The following is a 25,875-nucleotide window of genomic DNA, read 5'->3' as shown; positions in this document are numbered from 1 at the left end:
GAAATCTTTGAGGAAGAAATCACTGTTTCTCAGCCTGAGGAAGAGGAGGAAATTGTTGAAGAAGAAATAACACTTGCCAAACCAACAGTTGAAATTGTTGAAAAAGAAATCACTGTTTCTAAGCCAACAGAAGAGGAAGTCTTTGAGGAAGAAATCACTGTTTCTCAGCCTGAAGAGAAAGAGGAAATTGTTGAAGAAATAGCAATAGCCAAACCAACAGTTGAAATTGTTGAAAAGGAAATCACTGTTTCTAAGCCAACTGAAGAGGAAATCTTTGAGGAAGAAATCACTGTTTCTCAGCCTGAGGAAGAGGAGGAAATTGTTGAAGAAGAAATAACACTTGCCAAACCAACAGTTGAAATTGTTGAAAAGGAAATCACTGTTTCTAAGCCAACTGAAGAGGAAATCTTTGAGGAAGAAATCACTGTTTCTCAGCCTGAGGAAGAGGAGGAAATTGTTGAAGAAGAAATAACACTTGCCAAACCAACAGTTGAAATTGTTGAAAAGGAAATCACTATTTCCAAGCCAACAGAAGAGGAAATCTTTGAGGAAGAAATCACTGTTTCTCAGCCTGAGGAAAAGGAGGAAATTGTTGAAGAAGAAATAACACTTGCCAAACCAACAGTTGAAATTGTTGAAAAGGAAATCACTGTTTCTAAGCCAACAGAAGAGAAAATCTTTGAGGAAGAATTCACTGTTTCTCAGCCTGAGGAAGAGGAGGAAATTGTTGAAGAAGAAATAACAATAGCCAAACCAACAGTTGAAATTGTTGAAAAGGAAATCACTGTTTCTAAGCCAACAGAAGAGGAAATCTTTGAGGAAGAAATCACTGTTTCTCAGCCTGAAGAGAAAGAGGAAATTGTTGAAGAAGAAATAACACTTGCCAAACCAACAGTTGAAATTTTTGAAAAAGAAATCACTGTTTCTAAGCCAACAGAAGAGGAACTCTTTGAGGAAGAAATCACTGTTTCTCAGCCTGAAGAGAAAGAGGAAATTGTTGAAGAAGAAATAACACTTGCCAAACCAACAGTTGAAATTGTTGAAAAGGAAATCACTGTTTCTAAGCCAACAGAAGAGGAAATCTTTGAGGAAGAAATCACTGTTTCTCAGCCTGAAGAGAAAGAGGAAATTGTTGAAGAAGAAATAGCAATAGCCAAACCAACAGTTGAAATTGTTGAAAAGGAAATCACTGTTTCTAAGCCAACAGAAGAGGAAATCTTTGAGGAAGAAATCACTGTTTCTCAGCCTGAAGAGAAAGAGGAAATTGTTGAAGAAGAAATAACAATAGCCAAACCAACAGTTGAAATTGTTGAAAAGGAAATCACTGTTTCTAAGCCAACAGAAGAGGAAATCTTTGAGGAAGAAATCACTGTTTCTCAGCCTGAGGAAGAGGAGGAAATTGTTGAAGAAGAAATAACACTTGCCAAACCAACAGTTGAAATTTTTGAAAAAGAAATCACTGTTTCTAAGCCAACAGAAGAGGAACTCTTTGAGGAAGAAATCACTGTTTCTCAGCCTGAAGAGAAAGAGGAAATTGTTGAAGAAGAAATAACACTTGCCAAACCAACAGTTGAAATTGTTGAAAAGGAAATCACTGTTTCTAAGCCAACAGAAGAGGAAATCTTTGAGGAAGAAATCACTGTTTCTCAGCCTGAAGAGAAAGAGGAAATTGTTGAAGAAGAAATAGCAATAGCCAAACCAACAGTTGAAATTGTTGAAAAGGAAATCACTGTTTCTAAGCCAACAGAAGAGGAAATCTTTGAGGAAGAAATCACTGTTTCTCAGCCTGAAGAGAAAGAGGAAATTGTTGAAGAAGAAATAACAATAGCCAAACCAACAGTTGAAATTGTTGAAAAGGAAATCACTGTTTCTAAGCCAACAGAAGAGGAAATCTTTGAGGAAGAAATCACTGTTTCTCAGCCTGAGGAAGAGGAGGAAATTGTTGAAGAAGAAATAACACTTGCCAAACCAACAGTTGAAATTGTTGAAAAAGAAATCACTGTTTCTAAGCCAACAGAAGAGGAAATCTTTGAGGAAGAAATCACTGTTTCTCAGCCTGAAGAGAAAGAGGAAATTGTTGAAGAAGAAATAACAATAGCCAAACCAACAGTTGAAATTGTTGAAAAGGAAATCACTGTTTCTAAGCCAACAGAAGAGGAAATCTTTGAGGAAGAAATCACTGTTTCTCAGCCTGAGGAAGAGGAGGAAATTGTTGAAGAAGAAATAACAATAGCCAAACCAACAGTTGAAATTGTTGAAAAGGAAATCACTGTTTCTAAGCCAACAGAAGAGGAAATCTTTGAGGAAGAAATCACTGTTTCTCAGCCTGAAGAGAAAGAGAAAATTGTTGAAGAAGAAATAGCAATAGTTAAACCAACAGTTGAAATTGTTGAAAAGGAAATCACTGTTTCTAAGCCAACAGAAGAGGAAATCTTTGAGGAAGAAATCACTGTTTCTCAGCCTGAGGAAGAGGAGGAAATTGTTGAAGAAGAAATAACACTTGCCAAACCAACAGTTGAAATTGTTGAAAAAGAAATCACTGTTTCTAAGCCAACAGAAGAGGAAGTCTTTGAGGAAGAAATCACTGTTTCTCAGCCTGAAGAGAAAGAGGAAATTGTTGAAGAAATAGCAATAGCCAAACCAACAGTTGAAATTGTTGAAAAGGAAATCACTGTTTCTAAGCCAACTGAAGAGGAAATCTTTGAGGAAGAAATCACTGTTTCTCAGCCTGAGGAAGAGGAGGAAATTGTTGAAGAAGAAATAACACTTGCCAAACCAACAGTTGAAATTGTTGAAAAGGAAATCACTGTTTCTAAGCCAACTGAAGAGGAAATCTTTGAGGAAGAAATCACTGTTTCTCAGCCTGAGGAAGAGGAGGAAATTGTTGAAGAAGAAATAACACTTGCCAAACCAACAGTTGAAATTGTTGAAAAGGAAATCACTATTTCCAAGCCAACAGAAGAGGAAATCTTTGAGGAAGAAATCACTGTTTCTCAGCCTGAGGAAAAGGAGGAAATTGTTGAAGAAGAAATAACACTTGCCAAACCAACAGTTGAAATTGTTGAAAAGGAAATCACTGTTTCTAAGCCAACAGAAGAGAAAATCTTTGAGGAAGAATTCACTGTTTCTCAGCCTGAGGAAGAGGAGGAAATTGTTGAAGAAGAAATAACAATAGCCAAACCAACAGTTGAAATTGTTGAAAAGGAAATCACTGTTTCTAAGCCAACAGAAGAGGAAATCTTTGAGGAAGAAATCACTGTTTCTCAGCCTGAAGAGAAAGAGGAAATTGTTGAAGAAGAAATAACACTTGCCAAACCAACAGTTGAAATTTTTGAAAAAGAAATCACTGTTTCTAAGCCAACAGAAGAGGAACTCTTTGAGGAAGAAATCACTGTTTCTCAGCCTGAAGAGAAAGAGGAAATTGTTGAAGAAGAAATAACACTTGCCAAACCAACAGTTGAAATTGTTGAAAAGGAAATCACTGTTTCTAAGCCAACAGAAGAGGAAATCTTTGAGGAAGAAATCACTGTTTCTCAGCCTGAAGAGAAAGAGGAAATTGTTGAAGAAGAAATAACACTTGCCAAACCAACAGTTGAAATTGTTGAAAAAGAAATCACTGTTTCTAAGCTAACAGAAGAGGAAATCTTTGAGGAAGAAATCACTGTTTCTCAGCCTGAAGAGAAAGAGGAAATTGTTGAAGAAGAAATAGCAATAGCCAAACCAACAGTTGAAATTGTTGAAAAGGAAATCACTGTTTCTAAGCCAACAGAAGAGGAAATCTTTGAGGAAGAAATCACTGTTTCTCAGCCTGAAGAGAAAGAGGAAATTGTTGAAGAAGAAATAACACTTGCCAAACCAACAGTTGAAATTTTTGAAAAAGAAATCACTGTTTCTAAGCCAACAGAAGAGGAACTCTTTGAGGAAGAAATCACTGTTTCTCAGCCTGAAGAGAAAGAGGAAATTGTTGAAGAAGAAATAACACTTGCCAAACCAACAGTTGAAATTGTTGAAAAGGAAATCACTGTTTCTAAGCCAACAGAAGAGGAAATCTTTGCGGAAGAAATCACTGTTTCTCAGCCTGAGGAAGAGGAGGAAATTGTTGAAGAAGAAATAACACTTGCCAAACCAACAGTTGAAATTGTTGAAAAGGAAATCTTTATTTCCAAGCCAACAGAAGAGGAAATCTTTGAGGAAGAAATCACTGTTTCTCAGCCTGAGGAAAAGGAGGAAATTGTTGAAGAAGAAATAACACTTGCCAAACCAACAGTTGAAATTGTTGAAAAGGAAATCACTGTTTCTAAGCCAACAGAAGAGGAAATCTTTGAGGAAGAAATCACTGTTTCTCAGCCTGAAGAGAAAGAGGAAATTGTTGAAGAAGAAATAGCAATAGCCAAACCAACAGTTGAAATTGTTGAAAAGGAAATCACTGTTTCTAAGCCAACTGAAGAGGAAATCTTTGAGGAAGAAATCACTGTTTCTCAGCCTGAGGAAGAGGAGGAAATAATTGAAGAAGAAATAACACTTGCCAAACCAACAGTTGAAATTGTTGAAAAGGAAATCACTGTTTCTAAGCCAACTGAAGAGGAAATCTTTGAGGAAGAAATCACTGTTTCTCAGCCTGAGGAAGAGGAGGAAATTGTTGAAGAAGAAATAACACTTGCCAAACCAACAGTTGAAATTGTTGAAAAGGAAATCACTGTTTCTAAGCCAACAGAAGAGGAAATCTTTGAGGAAGAAATCACTGTTTCTCAGCCTGAAGAGAAAGAGGAAATTGTTGAAGAAGAAATAGCACTTGCCAAACCAACAGTTGAAATTGTTGAAAAGGAAATCACTGTTTCTAAGCCAACAGAAGAGGAAATCTTTGAGGAAGAAATCACTGTTTCTCAGCCTGAAGAGAAAGAGGAAATTGTTGAAGAAGAAATAACACTTGCCAAACCAACAGTTGAAATTGTTGAAAAAGAAATCACTGTTTCTAAGCCAACAGAAGAGGAAATCTTTGAGGAAGAAATCACTGTTTCTCAGCCTGAAGAGAAAGAGGAAATTGTTGAAGAAGAAATAACACTTGCCAAACCAACAGTTGAAATTTTTGAAAAAGAAATCACTGTTTCTAAGCCAACAGAAGAGGAACTCTTTGAGGAAGAAATCACTGTTTCTCAGCCTGAAGAGAAAGAGGAAATTGTTGAAGAAGAAATAACACTTGCCAAACCAACAGTTGAAATTGTTGAAAAGGAAATCACTGTTTCTAAGCCAACAGAAGAGGAAATCTTTGCGGAAGAAATCACTGTTTCTCAGCCTGAGGAAGAGGAGGAAATTGTTGAAGAAGAAATAACACTTGCCAAACCAACAGTTGAAATTGTTGAAAAGGAAATCTTTATTTCCAAGCCAACAGAAGAGGAAATCTTTGAGGAAGAAATCACTGTTTCTCAGCCTGAGGAAAAGGAGGAAATTGTTGAAGAAGAAATAACACTTGCCAAACCAACAGTTGAAATTGTTGAAAAGGAAATCACTGTTTCTAAGCCAACAGAAGAGGAAATCTTTGAGGAAGAAATCACTGTTTCTCAGCCTGAGGAAGAGGAGGAAATTGTTGAAGAAGAAATAACAATAGCCAAACCAACAGTTGAAATTGTTGAAAAGGAAATCACTGTTTCTAAGCCAACAGAAGAGGAAATCTTTGAGGAAGAAATCACTGTTTCTCAGCCTGAAGAGAAAGAGGAAATTGTTGAAGAAGAAATAGCAATAGTTAAACCAACAGTTGAAATTGTTGAAAAAGAAATCACTGTTTCTAAGCCAACAGAAGAGGAAATCTTTGAGGAAGAAATCACTGTTTCTCAGCCTGAGGAAGAGGAGGAAATTGTTGAAGAAGAAATAACACTTGCCAAACCAACAGTTGAAATTGTTGAAAAGGAAATCACTATTTCCAAGCCAACAGAAGAGGAAATCTTTGAGGAAGAAATCACTGTTTCTCAGCCTGAGGAAAAGGAGGAAATTGTTGAAGAAGAAATAACACTTGCCAAACCAACAGTTGAAATTGTTGAAAAGGAAATCTTTATTTCCAAGCCAACAGAAGAGGAAATCTTTGAGGAAGAAATCACTGTTTCTCAGCCTGAGGAAAAGGAGGAAATTGTTGAAGAAGAAATAACACTTGCCAAACCAACAGTTGAAATTGTTGAAAAGGAAATCACTGTTTCTAAGCCAACAGAAGAGGAAATCTTTGAGGAAGAAATCACTGTTTCTCAGCCTGAAGAGAAAGAGGAAATTGTTGAAGAAGAAATAGCAATAGCCAAACCAACAGTTGAAATTGTTGAAAAGGAAATCACTGTTTCTAAGCCAACTGAAGAGGAAATCTTTGAGGAAGAAATCACTGTTTCTCAGCCTGAGGAAGAGGAGGAAATAATTGAAGAAGAAATAACACTTGCCAAACCAACAGTTGAAATTGTTGAAAAGGAAATCACTGTTTCTAAGCCAACAGAAGAGGAAATCTTTGAGGAAGAAATCACTGTTTCTCAGCCTGAGGAAGAGGAGGAAATTGTTGAAGAAGAAATAACACTTGCCAAACCAACAGTTGAAATTGTTGAAAAGGAAATCACTATTTCCAAGCCAACAGAAGAGGAAATCTTTGAGGAAGAAATCACTGTTTCTCAGCCTGAGGAAAAGGAGGAAATTGTTGAAGAAGAAATAACACTTGCCAAACCAACATTTGAAATTGTTGAAAAGGAAATCACTGTTTCTAAGCCAACAGAAGAGGAAATCTTTGAGGAAGAAATCACTGTTTCTCAGCCTGAAGAGAAAGAGGAAATTGTTGAAGAAGAAATAGCAATAGCCAAACCAACAGTTGAAATTGTTGAAAAGGAAATCACTGTTTCTAAGCCAACTAAAGAGGAAATCTTTGAGGAAGAAATCACTGTTTCTCAGCCTGAGGAAGAGGAGGAAATTGTTGAAGAAGAAATAACACTTGCCAAACCAACAGTTGAAATTGTTGAAAAGGAAATCACTGTTTCTAAGCCAACAGAAGAGGAAGTCTTTGAGGAAGAAATTACTGTTTCTCAGCCTGAAGAGAAAGAGGAAATTGTTGAAGAAGAAATAGCAATAGCCAAACCAACAGTTGAAATTGTTGAAAAGGAAATCACTGTTTCTAAGCCAACTGAAGAGGAAATCTTTGAGGAAGAAATCACTGTTTCTCAGCCTGAGGAAGAGGAGGAAATTGTTGAAGAAGAAATAACACTTGCCAAACCAACAGTTGAAATTGTTGAAAAAGAAATCACTGTTTCTAAGCCAACAGAAGAGGAAATCTTTGAGGAAGAAATCACTGTTTCTCAGCCTGAGGAAGAGGAGGAAATTGTTGAAGAAGAAATAACAATAGCCAAACCAACAGTTGAAATTGTTGAAAAGGAAATCACTGTTTCTAAGCCAACAGAAGAGGAAATCTTTGAGGAAGAAATCACTGTTTCTCAGCCTGAAGAGAAAGAGAAAATTGTTGAAGAAGAAATAGCAATAGTTAAACCAACAGTTGAAATTGTTGAAAAAGAAATCACTGTTTCTAAGCCAACAGAAGAGGAAATCTTTGAGGAAGAAATCACTGTTTCTCAGCCTGAGGAAGAGGAGGAAATTGTTGAAGAAGAAATAACACTTGCCAAACCAACAGTTGAAATTGTTGAAAAGGAAATCACTATTTCCAAGCCAACAGAAGAGGAAATCTTTGAGGAAGAAATCACTGTTTCTCAGCCTGAGGAAAAGGAGGAAATTGTTGAAGAAGAAATAACACTTGCCAAACCAACAGTTGAAATTGTTGAAAAGGAAATCACTGTTTCTAAGCCAACAGAAGAGGAAATCTTTGAGGAAGAAATCACTGTTTCTCAGCCTGAGGAAGAGGAGGAAATTGTTGAAGAAGAAATAACAATAGCCAAACCAACAGTTGAAATTGTTGAAAAGGAAATCACTGTTTCTAAGCCAACAGAAGAGGAAATCTTTGAGGAAGAAATCACTGTTTCTCAGCCTGAGGAAGAGGAGGAAATTTTTGAAGAAGAAATAGCAATAGCCAAACCAACAGTTGAAATTGTTGAAAAGGAAATCACTGTTTCTAAGCCAACAGAAGAGGAAATCTTTGAGGAAGAAATCACTGTTTCTCAGCCTGAAGAGAAAGAGGAGGAAATTGTTGAAGAAGAAATAACACTTGCCAAACCAACAGTTGAAATTGTTGAAAAGGAAATCACTGTTTCTAAGCCAACAGAAGAGGAAATCTTTGAGGAAGAAATCACTGTTTCTCAGCCTGAGGAAGAGGAGGAAATTGTTGAAGAAGAAATAACACTTGCCAAACCAACAGTTGAAATTGTTGAAAAGGAAATCACTATTTCCAAGCCAACAGAAGAGGAAATCTTTGAGGAAGAAATCACTGTTTCTCAGCCTGAGGAAAAGGAGGAAATTGTTGAAGAAGAAATAACACTTGCCAAACCAACATTTGAAATTGTTGAAAAGGAAATCACTGTTTCTAAGCCAACAGAAGAGGAAATCTTTGAGGAAGAAATCACTGTTTCTCAGCCTGAAGAGAAAGAGGAAATTGTTGAAGAAGAAATAACACTTGCCAAACCAACAGTTGAAATTGTTGAAAAAGAAATCACTGTTTCTAAGCCAACAGAAGAGGAAATCTTTGAGGAAGAAATCACTGTTTCTCAGCCTGAAGAGAAAGAGGAAATTGTTGAAGAAGAAATAACAATAGCCAAACCAACAGTTGAAATTGTTGAAAAGGAAATCACTGTTTCTAAGCCAACAGAAGAGGAAATCTTTGAGGAAGAAATCACTGTTTCTCAGCCTGAGGAAGAGGAGGAAATTGTTGAAGAAGAAATAGCAATAGCCAAACCAATAGCTGAAATTGTTGAAAAGGAAATCACTGTTTCTAAGCCAACAGAAGAGGAAATCTTTGAGGAAGAAATCACTGTTTCTCAGCCTGAAGAGAAAGAGGAAATTGTTGAAGAAGAAATAACACTTGCCAAACCAACAGTTGAAATTGTTGAAAAGGAAATCACTGTTTCTAAGCCAACTGAAGTAGAAATCTTTGAGGAAGAAATCACTGTTTCTCAGCTTGATCAAGAGGAGGTTAATGAAGAAATTGTTATTTACAAACCTGTTGAAGAAATTATTATTTCAAAACCTGAAGTTCAGGAAGTAGAAGAAGAAATTGTTATTTCCAAACCTGAAGTAGAAGAGGTTGAAGCAGAAATTGTTATTCCTAAATCTGAAGTAGAAGAGGTTGAAGCAGAAATTGTTATTTCCAAACCTGAAGTTGAAGAGGTTGAAGAAGAAGTTGTTATTTCCAAACCTGAAGTTGAAGAGGTTGAAGAAGAAATTGTTATTCTTAAATCTGAAGTAGAAGAGGTTGAAGAAGAAATTGTTATTTCCAAACCTGAAGTGGAAGAGGTTGAAGCAGAAATTGTTATTTCCAAACCTGAAGTTGAACAGGTTGAAGCAGAAATTGTTATTTCTAAATCTGAAGTAGAAGAGGTTGAAGCAGAAATTGTTATTTCCAAACCTGAAGTTGAAGAGGTTGAAGCAGAAATTGTTATTTCCAAACCTGAAGTAGAAGAGGTTGAAGAAGAAATTGTTATTTCCAAACCTGAAGTAGAAGAGGTTGAAGCAGAAATTGTTATTTCCAAACCTGAAGTTGAAGAAGAATTTGTTATTTCCAAACCTGAAGTAGAAGAGGTTGAAGAAGAAATTGTTATTTCCAAACCTGAAGTAGAAGAGGTTGAAGCAGAAATTGTTATTTCCAAACCTGAAGTGGAAGAGGTTGAAGAAGAAATTGTTATTTCTAAACCTGAAGTAGAAGAGGTTGATGAAGAAATTGTTATTTCTAAACCTGAAGTAGAAGAGGTTGATGAAGAAATTGTTATTTCCAAACCTGATGTAGAAGAGGTTGAAGAAGAAATTATTATTTCCAAACCTGAAGTTGAAGAGGTTGAAGAAGAAATTGTTATTTCCAAACCTGAAGTTGAAGAGGTTGAAGCAGAAATTGTTATTTCCAAACCTGAAGTAGAAGAGGTTGAAGAAGAAATTGTTATTTCCAAACCTGAAGTAGAAGAGGTTGAAGCAGAAATTGTTATTTCCAAACCTGAAGTTGAAGAAGAATTTGTTATTTCCAAACCTGAAGTAGAAGAGGTTGAAGAAGAAATTGTTATTTCCAAACCTGAAGTAGAAGAGGTTGAAGCAGAAATTGTTATTTCCAAACCTGAAGTGGAAGAGGTTGAAGAAGAAATTGTTATTTCTAAACCTGAAGTAGAAGAGGTTGATGAAGAAATTGTTATTTCTAAACCTGAAGTAGAAGAGGTTGATGAAGAAATTGTTATTTCCAAACCTGATGTAGAAGAGGTTGAAGAAGAAATTATTATTTCCAAACCTGAAGTTGAAGAGGTTGAAGAAGAAATTGTTATTTCCAAACCTGAAGTTGAAGAGGTTGAAGCAGAAATTGTTATTTCCAAACCTGAAGTTGAAGAGGTTAAAGCAGAAATTGCTATTTCCAAACCTGAAGTGGAAGAGGTTGAAGAAGAAATTGTTATTTCCAAACCTGAAGTAGAAGAGGTTGTAACTGAAATTGTTATTTCTAAACCTGAATTAGAGGAGGTGGAAGAAGAAATTGTTATTTCCAAACCTGAAGTAGAAGAGGTTGAAGAAATTATTTCCAAACCTGAAGTAGAAGAAGTTGAAGAAGAAATAGTTATTTTAAAACCTGAAGAACAAAAATTAAAGACAGAAATAGATTTAGATAAAGACATTGATGAAAGTGAGACTGAAGTCACCAGCCAGTCTATCTCACCAAAAGACTTTGCTCTGAATGTGTCTTGGGATATTGACCAAGAGACGTTTTCTCTTCCTGTTCCCACTGTGGATGTAATATTACAGAAAGAAACACCTGAACAAGATCAGACATTTGCTGATTTCTCTCTGGTAGCTACTTCTGTTTCACAGGCAGAAGAAGTGCACATTGATGCTGTGAACTTGAAGAAAGATAAAGAGGAGGTAGAGGTGGGTTAGCAGTCACTGTGTGCAAATTATCATTACACTTACTTCATCCATGCAGTGCTTTATTAGATGCTACCTTTTTCATCATTCTAAATTTAAAACCAGTGGCTGCACATCCAAAGCTCATTTAATTATTTTAATAAACTTTCTCAGACATGTGAAATAGGAATCAGTCACTTATAATTGAGTCTGATCCACTTTCCTAGTTTTCATTATATAGTGGCTAGACTTTTCTTTATTTGGTTGATCTATCCTCATTGACCTACTTTTAGAGTTCCTAATTTCTGCACTCTTAATTTCCAGAAAAGTAAACAATTTGATTTGAATTTCATTATTTTCACATGCATTTCCTAGTTGTTTTTTTTATTTGCTCTGCCCGGAACTGTCTAGAACCACTAGAAATTTGATTAGTTTTTGTTTCCCCTATCAATCCAAATTTATAATGACTGAATATTTTCAGAACCAGTAGGAACTAAATGTTGCACATCTTTTGAACATGCTATCTACTATTTCTTTGAAATTAATTTAGAATAGGCTTGCACTAGATTAGTTGTATCAGGTATGGTATTCTAACAGCAACAGAGCATTCAATATACTTTGATATAGTATATTGAAATCATCAGTTATAGTAAGGGAATCAAATAATTTTCTTACTGATAACTGAAGTAATAGTAAGGTGATATGTTGTTTAATTGTTTATTTCAAACATATTTTTTTAAACACATAGTTCAACACACATCATAAATATGCTTTTAGATTTCATTGTCTAACTAATTTCAAAGTTCAGTAGATGTCATGAATAACTCAATAATAAGTCATCTAACATTTCCATTTTTCATATTACTAACCATTAAGCCAAATGTTGCAGATTTGTACCAGCAAGATTTCTTTTGTTTCCTCTACAAAGCTTATATCAACTTCTGTGTGTCAGCCTTCCCTCCCTCCCAAATGGTCTAGTCAAGTGATAGGATCATAGGGCATGGAGACAACACAGATATAATACTGTTAGTCTAGAACTATTACAAATATATGTAATTACATGACTGATCCAAACTGTTTGATACAATTACATATAATATCTTTTTTTTTAAAGTATTTTTATGTTGTTGTTTTTTACTATACTGCTGAAATGTGTATTTGATTCTACAGCTTTATTTCAATTTCTTTGGGCCAGTAATATTTTGTTCTGAGCTAAGCTGTTTCTGTTCATTTGCTTCATTCAGTGTTGTTTTTTATGATGGAAATTTATATTAAAAAAAAAAACTTTTTAATACACTTCTTTTTTTTCAACAGCATTGAAAAACATGCATATATCTTGAATCTTCATTGAAAAGAGTTACAGCTACACATTTTTCTTGTTCACAAAGTTTAAATAGTTTAAATAATATTTTTGGTGCCTGATTTGATTTTGATTCAATGATCTTAAATGTCAAAATTACTCTTTTTCATAATTAATTTGATACCTATTATACCAAGTGTCCTAAAACTTTTAAGTCACATGTAAAAGTGTCTTTCTTATAGAAACAAGAGCCAGTCAGGGAAGAAATTTCAGTCGATGTTACATTTGCTCCAAAGTTCTTAAGTGAGCTCTCAGACCAAGAAGTTATGGAAGGTGACACTGTGACATTGCAAATCTTTGCAGAAGGTGCACCAAAGCCAGAAATAAAATGGTGATTATAATTTAGTTCTGTAAAAAAAAATATATATATATCATTTGAAATTACTGGTTTATTTTCATTTTTAATTAAGCTCAATTATCAGCACCTAATTTGTTAGAAAAATGTTTTCGTAATTTAGACTGGAATTTAAAACTATTTTATGAAATATAATTCTTATAATAATAGGTTCCGTGATGATGTTGAAATTATTAGAGATGACCGCCATGATATCACAGAAGTGGACACCAGCTACTCTCTAACTATAAAAGATATCAATCTTGAAGAGGATGCAGAGTACACTGTTACAGCAAGTAACTCTGCTGGAAGTGATTCCACCTCTGCAGAAATATTTGTCAACCCTGCAGGTTTGTACATAGGGTTTTTTTGCTTATAAAGACTATTAGCTAATAGGGCAAGTAATGAAAATAGAACAATTTGCCATTTTGTTATTATATATAGAAAATTTTTCATGGTAAAAGTACACTATGCCTTAATGGGACATAATTTTGTGTTTATTAATTTCTTTTTTTAATTGTGAATTAATTTTTTTATTTGAACTCCAAATATATTTTTAACTAAATCTTGTTGTTGTTGTTTTTTTCAAGTCTTATTCCTTACTTTGTTTTATTCTCTTTAAGGAACCATCTTTTTTTTTAAACCTGATCTTTTTTATGCTTGACTTCATCCTAATGGGACTTGTTTTATTAAAGGTGCTTGACTTCATCCTAATGTGACTTGTTTTATTAAGGGTACTTGTGTTCATCCTAATCTGACTTGTTTTATTAAGGGTGCTTGAGTTGATCCTAATGCGACTTGTTTTATTAAGGGTGCTTGAGTTGATCCTAATGTGACTTGTTTTATTAAGGGTACTTGTGTTCATCCTAATGTGACTTGTTTTATTAAGGGTACTTGTGTTCATCCTAATCTGACTTGTTTTATTAAGGGTGCTTGAGTTGATCCTAATGCGACTTGTTTTATTAAGGGTGCTTGAGTTGATCCTAATGTGACTTGTTTTATTAAGGGTACTTGTGTTCATCCTAATGTGACTTGTTTTATTAAAGGTGCTTGAGTTGATCCTAATGGGACTTGTTTTATTAAAGGTGCTTGACTTCATCCTAATGTGACTTCTTTTATTAAGGGTGCTTGAGTTGATCCTAATGGGACTTGTTTTATTAAGGGTGCTTGACTTCATCCTAATGTGACTTGTTTTATTAAAGGTGCTTGAGTTGATCCTAATGTGACTTGTTTTATTAAGGGTGCTTGAGTTGATCCTAATGTGACTTGTTTTATTAAAGGTGCTTGAGTTGATCCTAATGTGACTTGTTTTATTAAGGGGAAGCTCCAACATTTGTGACCACATTCACTGACATCACCGTGGACTTTAAAGATGTTGTTGTCCTGGAAGCCACAATCAAAGGAGAACCAAAACCTGATGTTGTCTGGCTGTTTCAAGATGAGAAGATCATTGATGACCGATACAGGTAAAAATTTAATACACATTTGATTCATGTAATTAAAAAATGTAGTTTCAAAGATCTTTCAAAATTATTTTTTTTTAGTATTCTAATAAATTTATTTTTTTCTTTTGGTAAACAAAAATCATTTTTTCTAGTTTTTTTATAGTCTTTATATAATTTTACTATGACTATGTAAATGTAAACATTTAAGCCATTCTATTTTTCATTAGTACTGTTTTCTCCATTTTTTGTTATGACGAGCATGGGAGAATTATAAATGGAACAATTTTTTTTTATGTTATTGTTTAATTGGGTTGATAACGTGTTATAAGTTTTAATTGATCATAATATGATTAAAGGAGGCATGGTGGCTGAGCAGTAAAGCGCTTGGCTTCTAAATTGGGGGTCCCAGGTTTGAAGACTGGCATTTTTAATTTTTGGAGCCTCTGAGTCCACCCAGCTCTAATGGGTACCTGACATTAGTTGGGGAAAAGTAAAGGTGGTTGGTCGTTGTGCTTGCCACATGACACCCTCATTAACTGTTGGCCACAGAATCAGATGATCTTTACATCATCTGCCCTATAGACCACAAGGTCTGAAAGGGGAACTTTACTGTTTACTAATATCATTAAAATGATGATCAGAACAAAAATATTTACACAGGTAATGTGATCCTTCATTTATTAGCATTACATTGGTTTTGAACCTCAAGAGTTTGTCTTGCTCTTTTACCCTTAGGATTGAACATGTCAACAATATTGTAAGACTCACCATTGAGGAGACAGGACCTGAGGATGTTGGAAAGTTTACTGTGACTCTCAGCAACAAATATGGCACAACATCTTGCTCTGCCATAGTGAATTTGACCTTACAGGCACCACAGTTCACCAAACCTCTGTCTGACACACCTACCAGGCTCGGAGTTAATGCTGAGTTTGTCTGCCAGGTAAATGGTATTCCCAGGCCTGAAGTTCAGTGGCTGGGTGACCATGTGCCACTCACTGATGAAGCCAAATATCAGGTGTTATACAAAGACAATGCAGCCTCTCTGAGAATCCTGAGTGTGACCAAGGTTGACACCACTGTTACATACACTTGCAGAGCAACTAATATTGCAGGGGAGGCAACCACCAGAGCCAAGTTACTTCCACAAGGTTCGTCTCATTGTGGCATTGTGACATTGCTGCCAAGCTTTTTTTATCCACTTATAATCTCCCCAGCACATATAACTCACCTTTTCCCCTCATTATCCTGCTCTTTTTCACCACGTATGCTACAATGTTTGATGTTACAATGCAAAATCCTGTGCCAATTGATCAGCTCAGCATGTGAAATTATTTTAAACAATTTTTTCTATATGTTTTTAATTTCACACAATTATCCGTCTTTAAAGGCATATTAATTTTTTTTTATCTTTTAAAAAGTATAAACATTTATTTGTAAATAGTTTGCTGCTTTTGCATGCTGTCAATCAAGTCATTCAATAATATTTTGTTAAAACAAGTGCAGTTAAAACAAGTCCTTTCATCATTATTAATGTAAACAAAATGTACAGTCCAAGTAGTAGCTTAAAATGTGACTGTTAACCAAAAATAGTGCATGGGAAGGAGTAGATATTGTAATTCTAAGACAGTCAACACATTTTCAAGATTGGATAAAAAACAAAAATGTTTGACCATTCTAATTATTCGGTGAGAGAGGATAAGGTTAGAAGCTTTGGCATGTATAGCTTATTTTATTATTTATGTTTGTTAGTTCTAGGTAGAAAAATTTTCAACAACATAAAAACAACTTGATCCAGTTTTTACATTTGTTTTCAAATTACTTCTTCTGGGATACAAAATCATAGCACATGTTTAGAAATACCCTAGATTTGATTAAAACATTCAGAAAAAGATAAATGGCCACCATAATTAGCCTCTGCAGCATGTTTGTGTTTAACTCCTCTAATCTGTATAGTTATTATACTTCTAACATGAACTTTTGACACTAATTACTAAACTTGTTTTTGTATTGTTTCTTTTTGAGATTGCATTCTATAATTATGTGATCAAACAAATATTATTAAGAAGATTAATTACTAAAAATTGTCTGACAATTTGATTATATTGTTTTTTCCAACTATTATATTTACACCTACCAACATTTTGATTTTGTACTTAACACATTATCTCACAACTGCTAGAGAAAATGTTATACACTTTTGCTAATTAATGTGAAATACTTACCTTCTAATACATACAACCTTGTTTTAATACTTCTAAATATTGTCATTCATAACAGCTTATATTTATCCTGTGTGATAATATTTCTTTTTATTCCTATTTAAAAAATGACATGTCTCCACTATATAGTATTTACAAGCTCAACAAAAGAACAACATCTCTAGGTACTTAAAATTAAAATGTGTTCTTTCAAATTAATTTTCTATAATGCAGCAAAGTTTTAATATGCTTTTTACATTGAAAAACATTTTTTTTTGTTTACAAAACAAACAAAATTACATAAATATATTTCTTGTAATAAATATATTAATATATTACTTTTAATAAAGATCAGTTTTCTATTTTATCTTTGAAAAAATGGTAATAATTTTTTTAAGTCTTTGCCTACTAAGTTTTGATGATAAAACTGTTTAGGTTTCAATTTTAATATTAAAAGGTACCAAAGCTAGATTTTTATTGCTTATTACTTTGTGTAGCAAATAAAAAAACTAAATCATTTTGACCTTTTTTTTTAAATCCTAAGATTTAAAATATATATATATACATACATATATATATATATATATATATATATATATATATATATATATATATATATATATATATATTACTACAGCTGTTCAAATATATTTTAGGCTTCTAGTCTATTACTAACTAATGAAGTCTGTTATTAAAAAAAAACACCACATATTTACATGTACACTTTGTTTATGGAAGTGCCTTTCATATTAGCCTCTTTGTTATGTTCTAGAACTTAAATAGAAATAAATGTTTTTGTCCAAAGAAAATGCTTTGTTTTATTTAATAGGTGGGGTTTTGTTTTTCCTTTATTTCTAATACTAAAGCCTTTGTAAATAGTAATTAATGAGTTCTGAGAGTGATGACAATTTAACTCATTCTTAATTTCTGCTAATGAGCACCGCAATGCATGCATCCATGCTAAATTTCACCTCATTATTTCAAATAATGTTTGTCTAATCTTAACATATTTATATATAACAACAACAAATAGATATGGATATAACACTTTAAGGTATTCTACATTGATAAGTGTCTCACAAAACTGAAATAGAAATAATTCTCTGAACATTAAAGGAATATGCAATCTTATCTTATATATATCAGACGTTACTTCAAAAAAAGATGGGATGCAATGGTTTATATATATATACATTGAAGTCGCTTTTTACAAGGACTTGTTGAGTTGACCTCAAACCTTGGTGCCAAATATTGGTGTACTAAGTACAGCCTAGCTCAAGTCTTTAGAGCTTTAGATGTTCCTGCATTGGGGCCAACATTAAGGGTTAGGTAACTCGCCCACTCTGTTGTTCTTTTCATTGAGAGTTATAGTGACAATGGGATGCTGTAGTTACAAGTCAGGTTTACATAAAGTAAAACATTAAATGTGTGATGTGTACCCCAAATGGTGAGAGGTGTACTTGGGTAAAAAAAAGGGGGGTAAGTAGTTAATCTAAAACTATTTTACGGTAGCCTCTGAATGGCTTAAAAGGTATGACAATTAGATTTGTGTCTTATGAATGCGGCATCCATTTTGTTCTCCACATGTGTCATATCTTCTGACATTTTCACGCCTACAGTTCCTGCTCGCATCATCACCAAACCGCAACCAGTGTCTGTACTTGAAGGGGAGACCATAGAAGTGGTAGTCACTTTTGAGGGAATACCTGAGCCTAGGCCAGAATGGTCAGTCAACGGCCAGATCTTGTCCTCAGATGACCGCCAAATGGTCAGCAGCACATCAGAAACTGTGACCCTAACCATCCCCAAGTCTCAAGTCTCCGATAGTTGTGTGTTCACTCTGACCGTAGCTAACGACTTAGGCATGGACACTTGCGATGTTGAAGTGACTGTCAATAAACGTAAGTTATAGGCTCCTCGCACATACTTTTCCTCTAGATGTCTTACATAGCAATAGTAGAGTAGAGCCAGTCACACTTTTTCAGCTTCTCTTTAGGCCTACAGAAAAATAAACACATTGAAAGCGCAAAAGAGTAACATATAAGTTAAACATTTAGCACCTTTATTTATTTATTTTTTCACAAAAGCAACACATAGATATTAGATATTTTTACTTTAAGAAAGGCGCTAAATAATTTTGTACTTTACGGACCGGTTGTAAAAGTGGGATCATCGCAAAGCGAAATGGAAATTATGTAGAGAAATTTGAAGAACAAACTATTCGTTAGGTCGGAAAATTTTGTTTTATTAAAAGTTGATCTATATCATTCTTTTTTTTTTTTTCTTATATTGTCTTTTGTATACTACTCCCAACTCTTGCGGAAATGGCAAACGTAGCTATTAGTTTTGTGTGGTCTGTCTGTCCGTCCTTCTAAAAGCTATATGAGATTCACAGCTAATTTTGGTCTTCTGAAAATGACTCCTTTTTTTTATTTATTAAATTATATAAGTAAAGCGATGTTTGTTAGATACAAATACATTATTTCTTTAAAGACCATTACGATGTACGAAGGAATCAAAAAGGCACTTGGAACCTCCCAAAACAGGACAGCACCTCTTAAATCAACCACTGGGGAAATTATCACAGACAAGTGCCAACAAATGCACAGATGGGTTGAACATTACTCTGAGGTCTACGCCACAATAAGCTCAGTCTTTGACTCAGCCCTTAAGGCCATCATACAATTACCCACAATGAACGAGCTAGACGAAATACCCACCCTTTCAGAGCTCAACAAAGCCATAGACAACATGGCTGCCCGCAAAGCACCCGGATGCGATGGTATCCCCCCAGATCTTCTAAAACAATGCAAAACTACTCTAATCCAACCTCTACACGAACTGCTTTGCAAATGTTGGCAAGAAGGTGCTATGCCACAAGACCTGCGGGATGCTAAAATCGTTACACTGTATAAGAACAAAGGTGACAGGAGCGACTGCAACAATTACAGGGGAATCTCCCTCTTAAGTATTGTAGGCAAAGTCTTTGCTCGAGTGATACTTCCCAGGCTACAAAAACTCGCTGATTGCGTCTATCCAGAATCACAATGCGGCTTTCGCTCAGGGAGATCCACGATCGACATGATTTTCTCCATCCGCCAACTCCAGGAAAAGTGCAGATAACAAATGATGCCTTTGTATAATAATAATAATAATAATAATAATAATAATCTTTATTATCCGTAAGAGATGACCTCTTTAAAATTTTACATATAATAGGCTGTCCACCAAAGCTACTAAATATAATCGTATCTTTCCACCAAAATATGATGGGTACAGTGCAATTCAACGGTGCCAGCTCCAAAAGTTTCAGTATAAATAGCGGAGTTAAATAAGGATGTGTCCTGGCCCCAACCCTCTTTGGAATACTATTTTCACTGTTAATCCACAAAGCGTTTGACAAATCCACCGAAGGCATCTATCTCCATTCCAGATTTGATGGCAAACTCCTAAATATTGCCAGACTGAGGGCCAAAAACTAAAATCAGAATCACCCTCGTAATAGATATGTTATTCGCGGAAGACGCAGCGGTAGTGGCACACACGCAAGAGGAACTTCAGTCACTAATGTCCCGCTTTTCTCAGGCCTGTAAAGAATATGGCTTGACTATTAGCACGAAGAAAACAAATGTTATGAGACCACCTGCTACAGCACCACCCTCTATCCTCATAGACGATAACAAGCTGGACGCCGTAATCGAATTTAGCTATCTGGGATCCACAATTAAAGATGACATGTCTCTAGAAGAGGAGATAAAAAAAAACGCATAGGGAAGGCTGTCTCAACCTTCGCTTGACTCATGCCAAGAGTTTGGGAAAACCATAAGCTAACTACGGTGACCAAAATGGAAGTCTACAAGGCATGCGTTATGAGTACACTGCTGTATGGCAGTGAATCATGGACCACCTATGCAAAGCAAGAGAGAAAACTGAACTCATTCCATTTGAGATGTCTCCGTAGGATCTTGAAAGTCACATGGAAAGATATATACTGAGATCCTTGCGCGATCAGGTATTCCCAGCATCTTTACAGCCCTCGCCTCAGACAACGCCGTTTGCGCTGGCTTGGACATGTTCGCCGGATGGAGGACAAGCGCATCCCGAAAGTCATCCTCTATGGAGAACTCGTGACTGGCGCAAGAAAAACTGGTCGCCCCCACCTCCGTTACATAGATGTAATAAAACGTGACCTCAAATCAGTGAAAATCAATACTGACAATTGGGAAGACATAGCTCTAGACCGCACCAGATGGAGAGAGACAGTGTCCAAGAAAGCTATGGACAGTGAAAGTACGTGAGTCTCAGCTCAGGAAGAAAAACGTACAATCCGAAAAACGGCCAACTCCGTTACCTCTGAAGCAAAAGCCACCTTAACTTGCGCTATCTGTGGATGGGAGTGTCTCTCCAAAATAGGGCTCCACATGAGGAAGTGTGCTCTGAGATGATCCATAATCGTTCTACGACTGAAGGAGGCCAATATAATAATAAAAAAATTTCTTTAAAACAATAGGCTACCTAAATGGTTTCAATAATAGGCCCCGAAAGGAAGACATTTGTGTTTCTAGTGAGGGATTGGGATTTTAAAGCCTTTCGTTCAATTCACATTCTGTGCAATTATTTTGAATGGACAGGTTCTCTTTGTCGTAATCTTTGACTCTCACTGTCTAGTCACTGTCACAATCAACTCTGCAATGGCCTTTGTCTAAACTGTATAGACAAAATGGATTTAACCATATTTAGCTTGTCATGAATGATACATTTGTGCTGGATTTATCAATTGACCACAATAATTTTGAAGAAAAAGCAAAGGAACAATTGCCTTGTGTTTATTCAAAGCGGCTCCACAGATCTCCAATAGCTTGGGGGTCCTAGCTAGACTCCCTGTCAAAGTAATTCTTGAAGGTACAATTGACGGAGCATGCAGAACAGCTGCTGACCGGGATGGATTTTGTTACGTGAAATATAGCAGCACCACTAAGACAAGAATGAAGGAACAGATGCGATGATTGAAGTTCTCAAAGAGACTACATTAAGTTTGTTAACAAGTGCTATAAAAATGAAATTATTATTGTTCTAAATAATGTTGCTTTCTATACTATAAAGATGAGTTCAGGACATAGGAGGTCTACAACTGGGCTCAACATATCGTGAAGATAAATGTAAAATAAGATTTGTCAATCTAGCCATGCATGTTAATCAATGATTTAGACTCTGCTAAGTCGTTGGTTTTCCTGGCTGATTCAGGCAACCCATTCAATTCTATTATGGCACTAGGGAAGAAGGAGCACTTTTACGTTTTTTTTTTCTAGTGTATGGAAAAAGAAATGTGCCTCTATCTTTGTATCTTTCTGAGTATTTCATTAGAATTTGTTTTTCTATTTGTAAGTTATGGTTTAGTGCTAAGTGCTTTACTGCTCTGTTTGGTTTATAGGTCAGAACGAATAAAAGGGAATATATTAAATTATTTCAACAAAAAAATAAATGGTCTGTAGTTATCTTGCATTGTAGACTTGTTGATTGGCGAAATAAAGATCGACCATCTGGATATGATATAATTACGAATTTAGACACACCATGTTATTTGAAAGCAGTCATTTTAAATGAGATCTAGGCAATATCTAGTCCTACATCTTGGGCTGTGGACTTATCTGTTTGTTTTATTCGAATTACTAAGGACTAAGGATAAATTTTAAGGAACTAGACTATAGTTTGTAAACCAGCATTTCGAAAAATGCTTTTTTTTTAAAAAAAAGACGTCTCATAATAGCCTATCATATTCCTTCTTTTAAAGCTGAACTTAAAACTTAATGAGGCTAAGTCTAATTTTAAACATTAGGCTTATTTTCATGTAGGCCTACTGGGCCATATTATCGTAGTAGTTCTTCTAAATTAAGATAGGCCTATATAATATTTGTTTATCTTATGTAGCCTATTTCAGAATGTTTTTTTTTTGGTTTTCAAAATTCAATTAAATTTTATTCTCTTTCATTTGATTCCAGCTGAAGAGAAAGCACACGAGGACGTTATCGAAGAAGTAAAACCTGAAGGGAAAGCACCGGAATTTGTGATCAAGCCAAAGTCGCAGACGGTATAATATAGATCTAAATCTGTATTCCCCCCCCCCCCCCCCCCCCCAAAAAAAAATCAGTTAATAAAAAAAAATTTAAGCAACAAATGTGGATAAACTTTTTTAAACCAAATATACTTTAGAATTAAATTAAAATCTAGAAGCAATTATCTTATAAATCCATCTATGGATGGATGTCTGGTCTTGCGCGCTGGACTTATCGATTGTCCCGGGTTCAAACCCTGCCCGCTCCTATCTCCCGTCGTCCTGCGGGAGGTTTGGACTAGGAAGTAAAATTATCTTCAACTCTGAAGGAACATCCGAAACATGTACAACATTTTACAAACAAACATCAAAGTTTGGCTGAAAAGACCCCTATGTGTCTGAAGGTCGTGTGGTATGTGCTCTAGACTCTCGCTGTCATGTCGATGGTCCCTGATTTAAACCCTGCGCGCCGCCATCCCAATGTTCCTGCGGGAGGTTATAGGTACCCTACGCCTATGTGATCTGTGCTCTGGACTGTTCGATGGTCTTGATAGTTCCAGGTTCGAACCCTGCCCGCCGCCATCCCCCTCCTTCCTGCGGGAGGGTTGGGCGTGCTAGCGTTCAGTTATATAATTATTCAAATCTGCTGGAACAATCTACAAATGACGGTAAACGAACAAAAAAAATGTCTGTTAAGTCCTCTCCGGGTGGAAAAAAAAAAAGAGTAGCAGTAAACATATTAATAATACAAAAAAAAAATAGACCTTTGACCTAAAGGTTAGAGTTTATAGGTCCTACTTAACTATTAACATTCCTAAACAACAACAACAATAATAATAGGCCTAATACTAATAATAATAACTTCTAGACCTACTAATACAACATGAAAGATTTGAACCGAATGCAAATGAAACCTGGCCATAAAAGTCTACGACTCTCAGATTCATAAATAGATCTAGATCTAGACTATATTAGATCCAGACTTTAACGTAGATCTAAATCGATCGTAGATATATATATATATATTAGATCTATAGGCATAGGCCTATAATTGTATTCTAGTTTTGTAATCTAGATAGATCTAGTCAATCTAGATCTGATGTACATCAGGTGGCGTAGCTAGGAATTTGAAATCTTTTGGCGGGCGGGGGGCTTGACCTCTTCTTACTGAGTTACTCTTATTAGTCTTATTTATTGTGTGTGTGTGTGTGCATTTTGCGTAATATTTAATGTAAAAAAACACTCATTTAAAGGGCCCACCCTCAAGTGGGGGCCTGGAGGGTTTTCAAATTCGCCCCCCACCCTAGCTACGCCTCTGTCTACATCTGTTTGTATTTAATTGAATATAATATATAGGCCTACTCTATAATATAGACTAGCTATATATATATCCTACTAAGTATTAATACTACTAATAGATTTAATAGATCTATTATTCTATATATATTCTATAGATTATATATAGATCTAGATACATATTAATTTTAATTAGATATATTTGCATTCATTAATTCATAAAACATTTCAACATACATCGCATACTGAGGAAATGTATGAAATAAATATAGATCTACTAATGATCTAGGACTAGATCTAGATCTAATAATAATAAGGCTAGTCTTTGAGTCCGAAGATCAGTGAGTATAGTGAGGAATGCAGTATTTCCCGTGGCTGCGCAGTCCCAGATATGACCTACATATTTTGAAACATCCAGGGCAAGCATAACCATTGTCCACAGGTGGTCGATTTAGATTTTCTTTTCGCCGTCTGCGTTTACCCAGCGTAACTGTTGGACCAAAAGAAGTCCCTCTATACTGTCCATACCGGCGTTCGCAAGGACATCGCTTTTGTTTGTATATTATATTATTTAGATCTCGATCTAGATCTACCAAATGAAGTTAAGGCAAGGCATTAAAAAAAATTCTTAAGCAAACTTTGAAATTGAATTTTTGCCCCACTAGCCTGCTGAGGGGTTTCAATTTTTTGTTTCTGGTTAGGCGCCCCTATGTATAATCTAGATTCTAGCTCTGCATGATAATTATTTTCCTTTTCTATGGAAAAATGTGATGAAATAAAGTACAGGCATAGATCTGTTTTCATGGCAACATTTTTTGTGTTCAATTTAGGTACCTCTTGGAGATATAGCAAGCTTTTCCTGTCAAGTCACTGGCATACCAATCCCAGAGCTGACATGGATTTACAATAATGTTGTTTTGGAGGATGAAGGCAGATTTATGATCTTTGAGGAAGATGGAATCCATCATTTAGAAATTGACGAGGTTGTCCCTGAAGATGTTGGGCAGTACACAGCCATTGCTGAAAATGAATATGGCAAGGTTTCTTGCTCAACAGAACTTTTTATTAAAGGTAGCGCTCCTTTCTACTCTGAAATTAGCATTTTATTTTTTTCATCAAATTTAGTCATCCTTTACAATGAATATTCTAGGCATTATTTTTGTGTAGTTGTATTAGTAATTAACTCTTAGATTCTTCTGATACTATTATTGTATAAATCTCAGCTATCCCATCTGAAGAAAAACCAGAAGTTGAGGCTCCAAAAATTATTGTTCCCATCAAAACTATTGAAGCTGTTGTTGGGGATAAGGCCACTTTTTCTTGCAAAGCTGTTGGCAAACCAACTCCAGAGCTCAGCTGGTTCAAAGATGACAAGCCCATAATTTCAAATGCACATTACAAGATTGTTCCTATCGGTGAAGGTGAAAGTTCACTAATCATTGACAGTCTCATCCCAGAAGATGATGGACTGTACACTTGTAAAGCCACCAATGAAGCTGGCACAGATACCTGTAACGCAGATCTGTTTGTTGATGGTATGATTTATCTCCATAGTACTCATTGCTTCATTTTATTCTCACATATTTTATACAAATAGAAATAGAATAAAACAATAATTTTTTTAAAATTTTTTTAAATGTTGAAATATGCTGTGTTCTTTTTACCAACAGAAGAGCCAAAGGAAAAATTCTCTGCTCCAGAATTTATCAAAGTGCCAGAAAAGGTTACTGCTAGGGAGCATGATAATGCCAAATTCTTGGTGAAAGTTATTGGACAACCCAAGCCTGATGGTAACTATTCAATTTTCATAGCTCATATGTTTTTATAGGTTAATGTATAAGACAGGTTTTTTCTTCTTCAGTCTATATTTGATATAACTGGAAACAGACTTTGAATTTTATTTTAAACCGTTGTCATGTTTAATTTTAAAGTGACATGGATGAAAAATAAGGAGCTTCTGGATGACACAGAATTGTATCACTTTGAGAATTACGAGGATACATACTGTTTTGAAATAAAGGACACAGAAAAAGAAGATGCAGGAGTCTATCTGTGTACTGCAGAGAACACAGAAGGAAGAGCTTCTGTAGAGATTCCTCTTGTCGTTAAAGGTACTTTTTTTTCATATTTACAGATATTACAGTGTGTTATTCTAGATTCTTGTTTCAGATTAGCTTTTCCTTTTAATAATGTCACTT

At 35.2% G+C, this 25,875-nt stretch overlaps 1 protein-coding gene and 1 long non-coding RNA gene across 35 annotated transcripts in view; one reads left to right on the top strand and one right to left on the bottom strand.

Moving 5' to 3' along the window:
* LOC106078342 (titin-like) overlaps positions 1-25,875 on the top strand; it is a 533,611-nt gene that overhangs the window by 202,448 nt on the left and 305,288 nt on the right. For all 34 annotated transcript variants that reach the window (XM_056014734.1, XM_056014739.1, XM_056014738.1 and 31 more), the window contains 10 exons: positions 12,532-12,680; positions 12,855-13,033; positions 14,002-14,149; positions 14,864-15,279; positions 17,949-18,230; positions 22,329-22,417; positions 24,508-24,748; positions 24,901-25,212; positions 25,348-25,467; positions 25,609-25,788. In XM_056014734.1, coding sequence (XP_055870709.1) covers positions 12,532-12,680; positions 12,855-13,033; positions 14,002-14,149; positions 14,864-15,279; positions 17,949-18,230; positions 22,329-22,417; positions 24,508-24,748; positions 24,901-25,212; positions 25,348-25,467; positions 25,609-25,788 — 2,116 coding nt within the window. The remainder of the gene's footprint in view (positions 1-12,531; positions 12,681-12,854; positions 13,034-14,001; positions 14,150-14,863; positions 15,280-17,948; positions 18,231-22,328; positions 22,418-24,507; positions 24,749-24,900; positions 25,213-25,347; positions 25,468-25,608; positions 25,789-25,875) is intronic.
* LOC129923494 (uncharacterized) lies at positions 10,048-10,465 on the bottom strand. The gene is made up of 3 exons (XR_008775460.1): positions 10,388-10,465; positions 10,136-10,219; positions 10,048-10,102 (listed from the first exon to the last, which is right to left on the bottom strand). It is a non-coding gene; the product is annotated as an uncharacterized LOC129923494 (long non-coding RNA).

Source organism: Biomphalaria glabrata, chromosome 16 (genome assembly GCF_947242115.1).
Source record: "Biomphalaria glabrata chromosome 16, xgBioGlab47.1, whole genome shotgun sequence".
Lineage (NCBI taxonomy): Eukaryota > Metazoa > Mollusca > Gastropoda > Planorbidae > Biomphalaria > Biomphalaria glabrata.
This window is presented reverse-complemented; position numbering and strand designations above follow the sequence as displayed.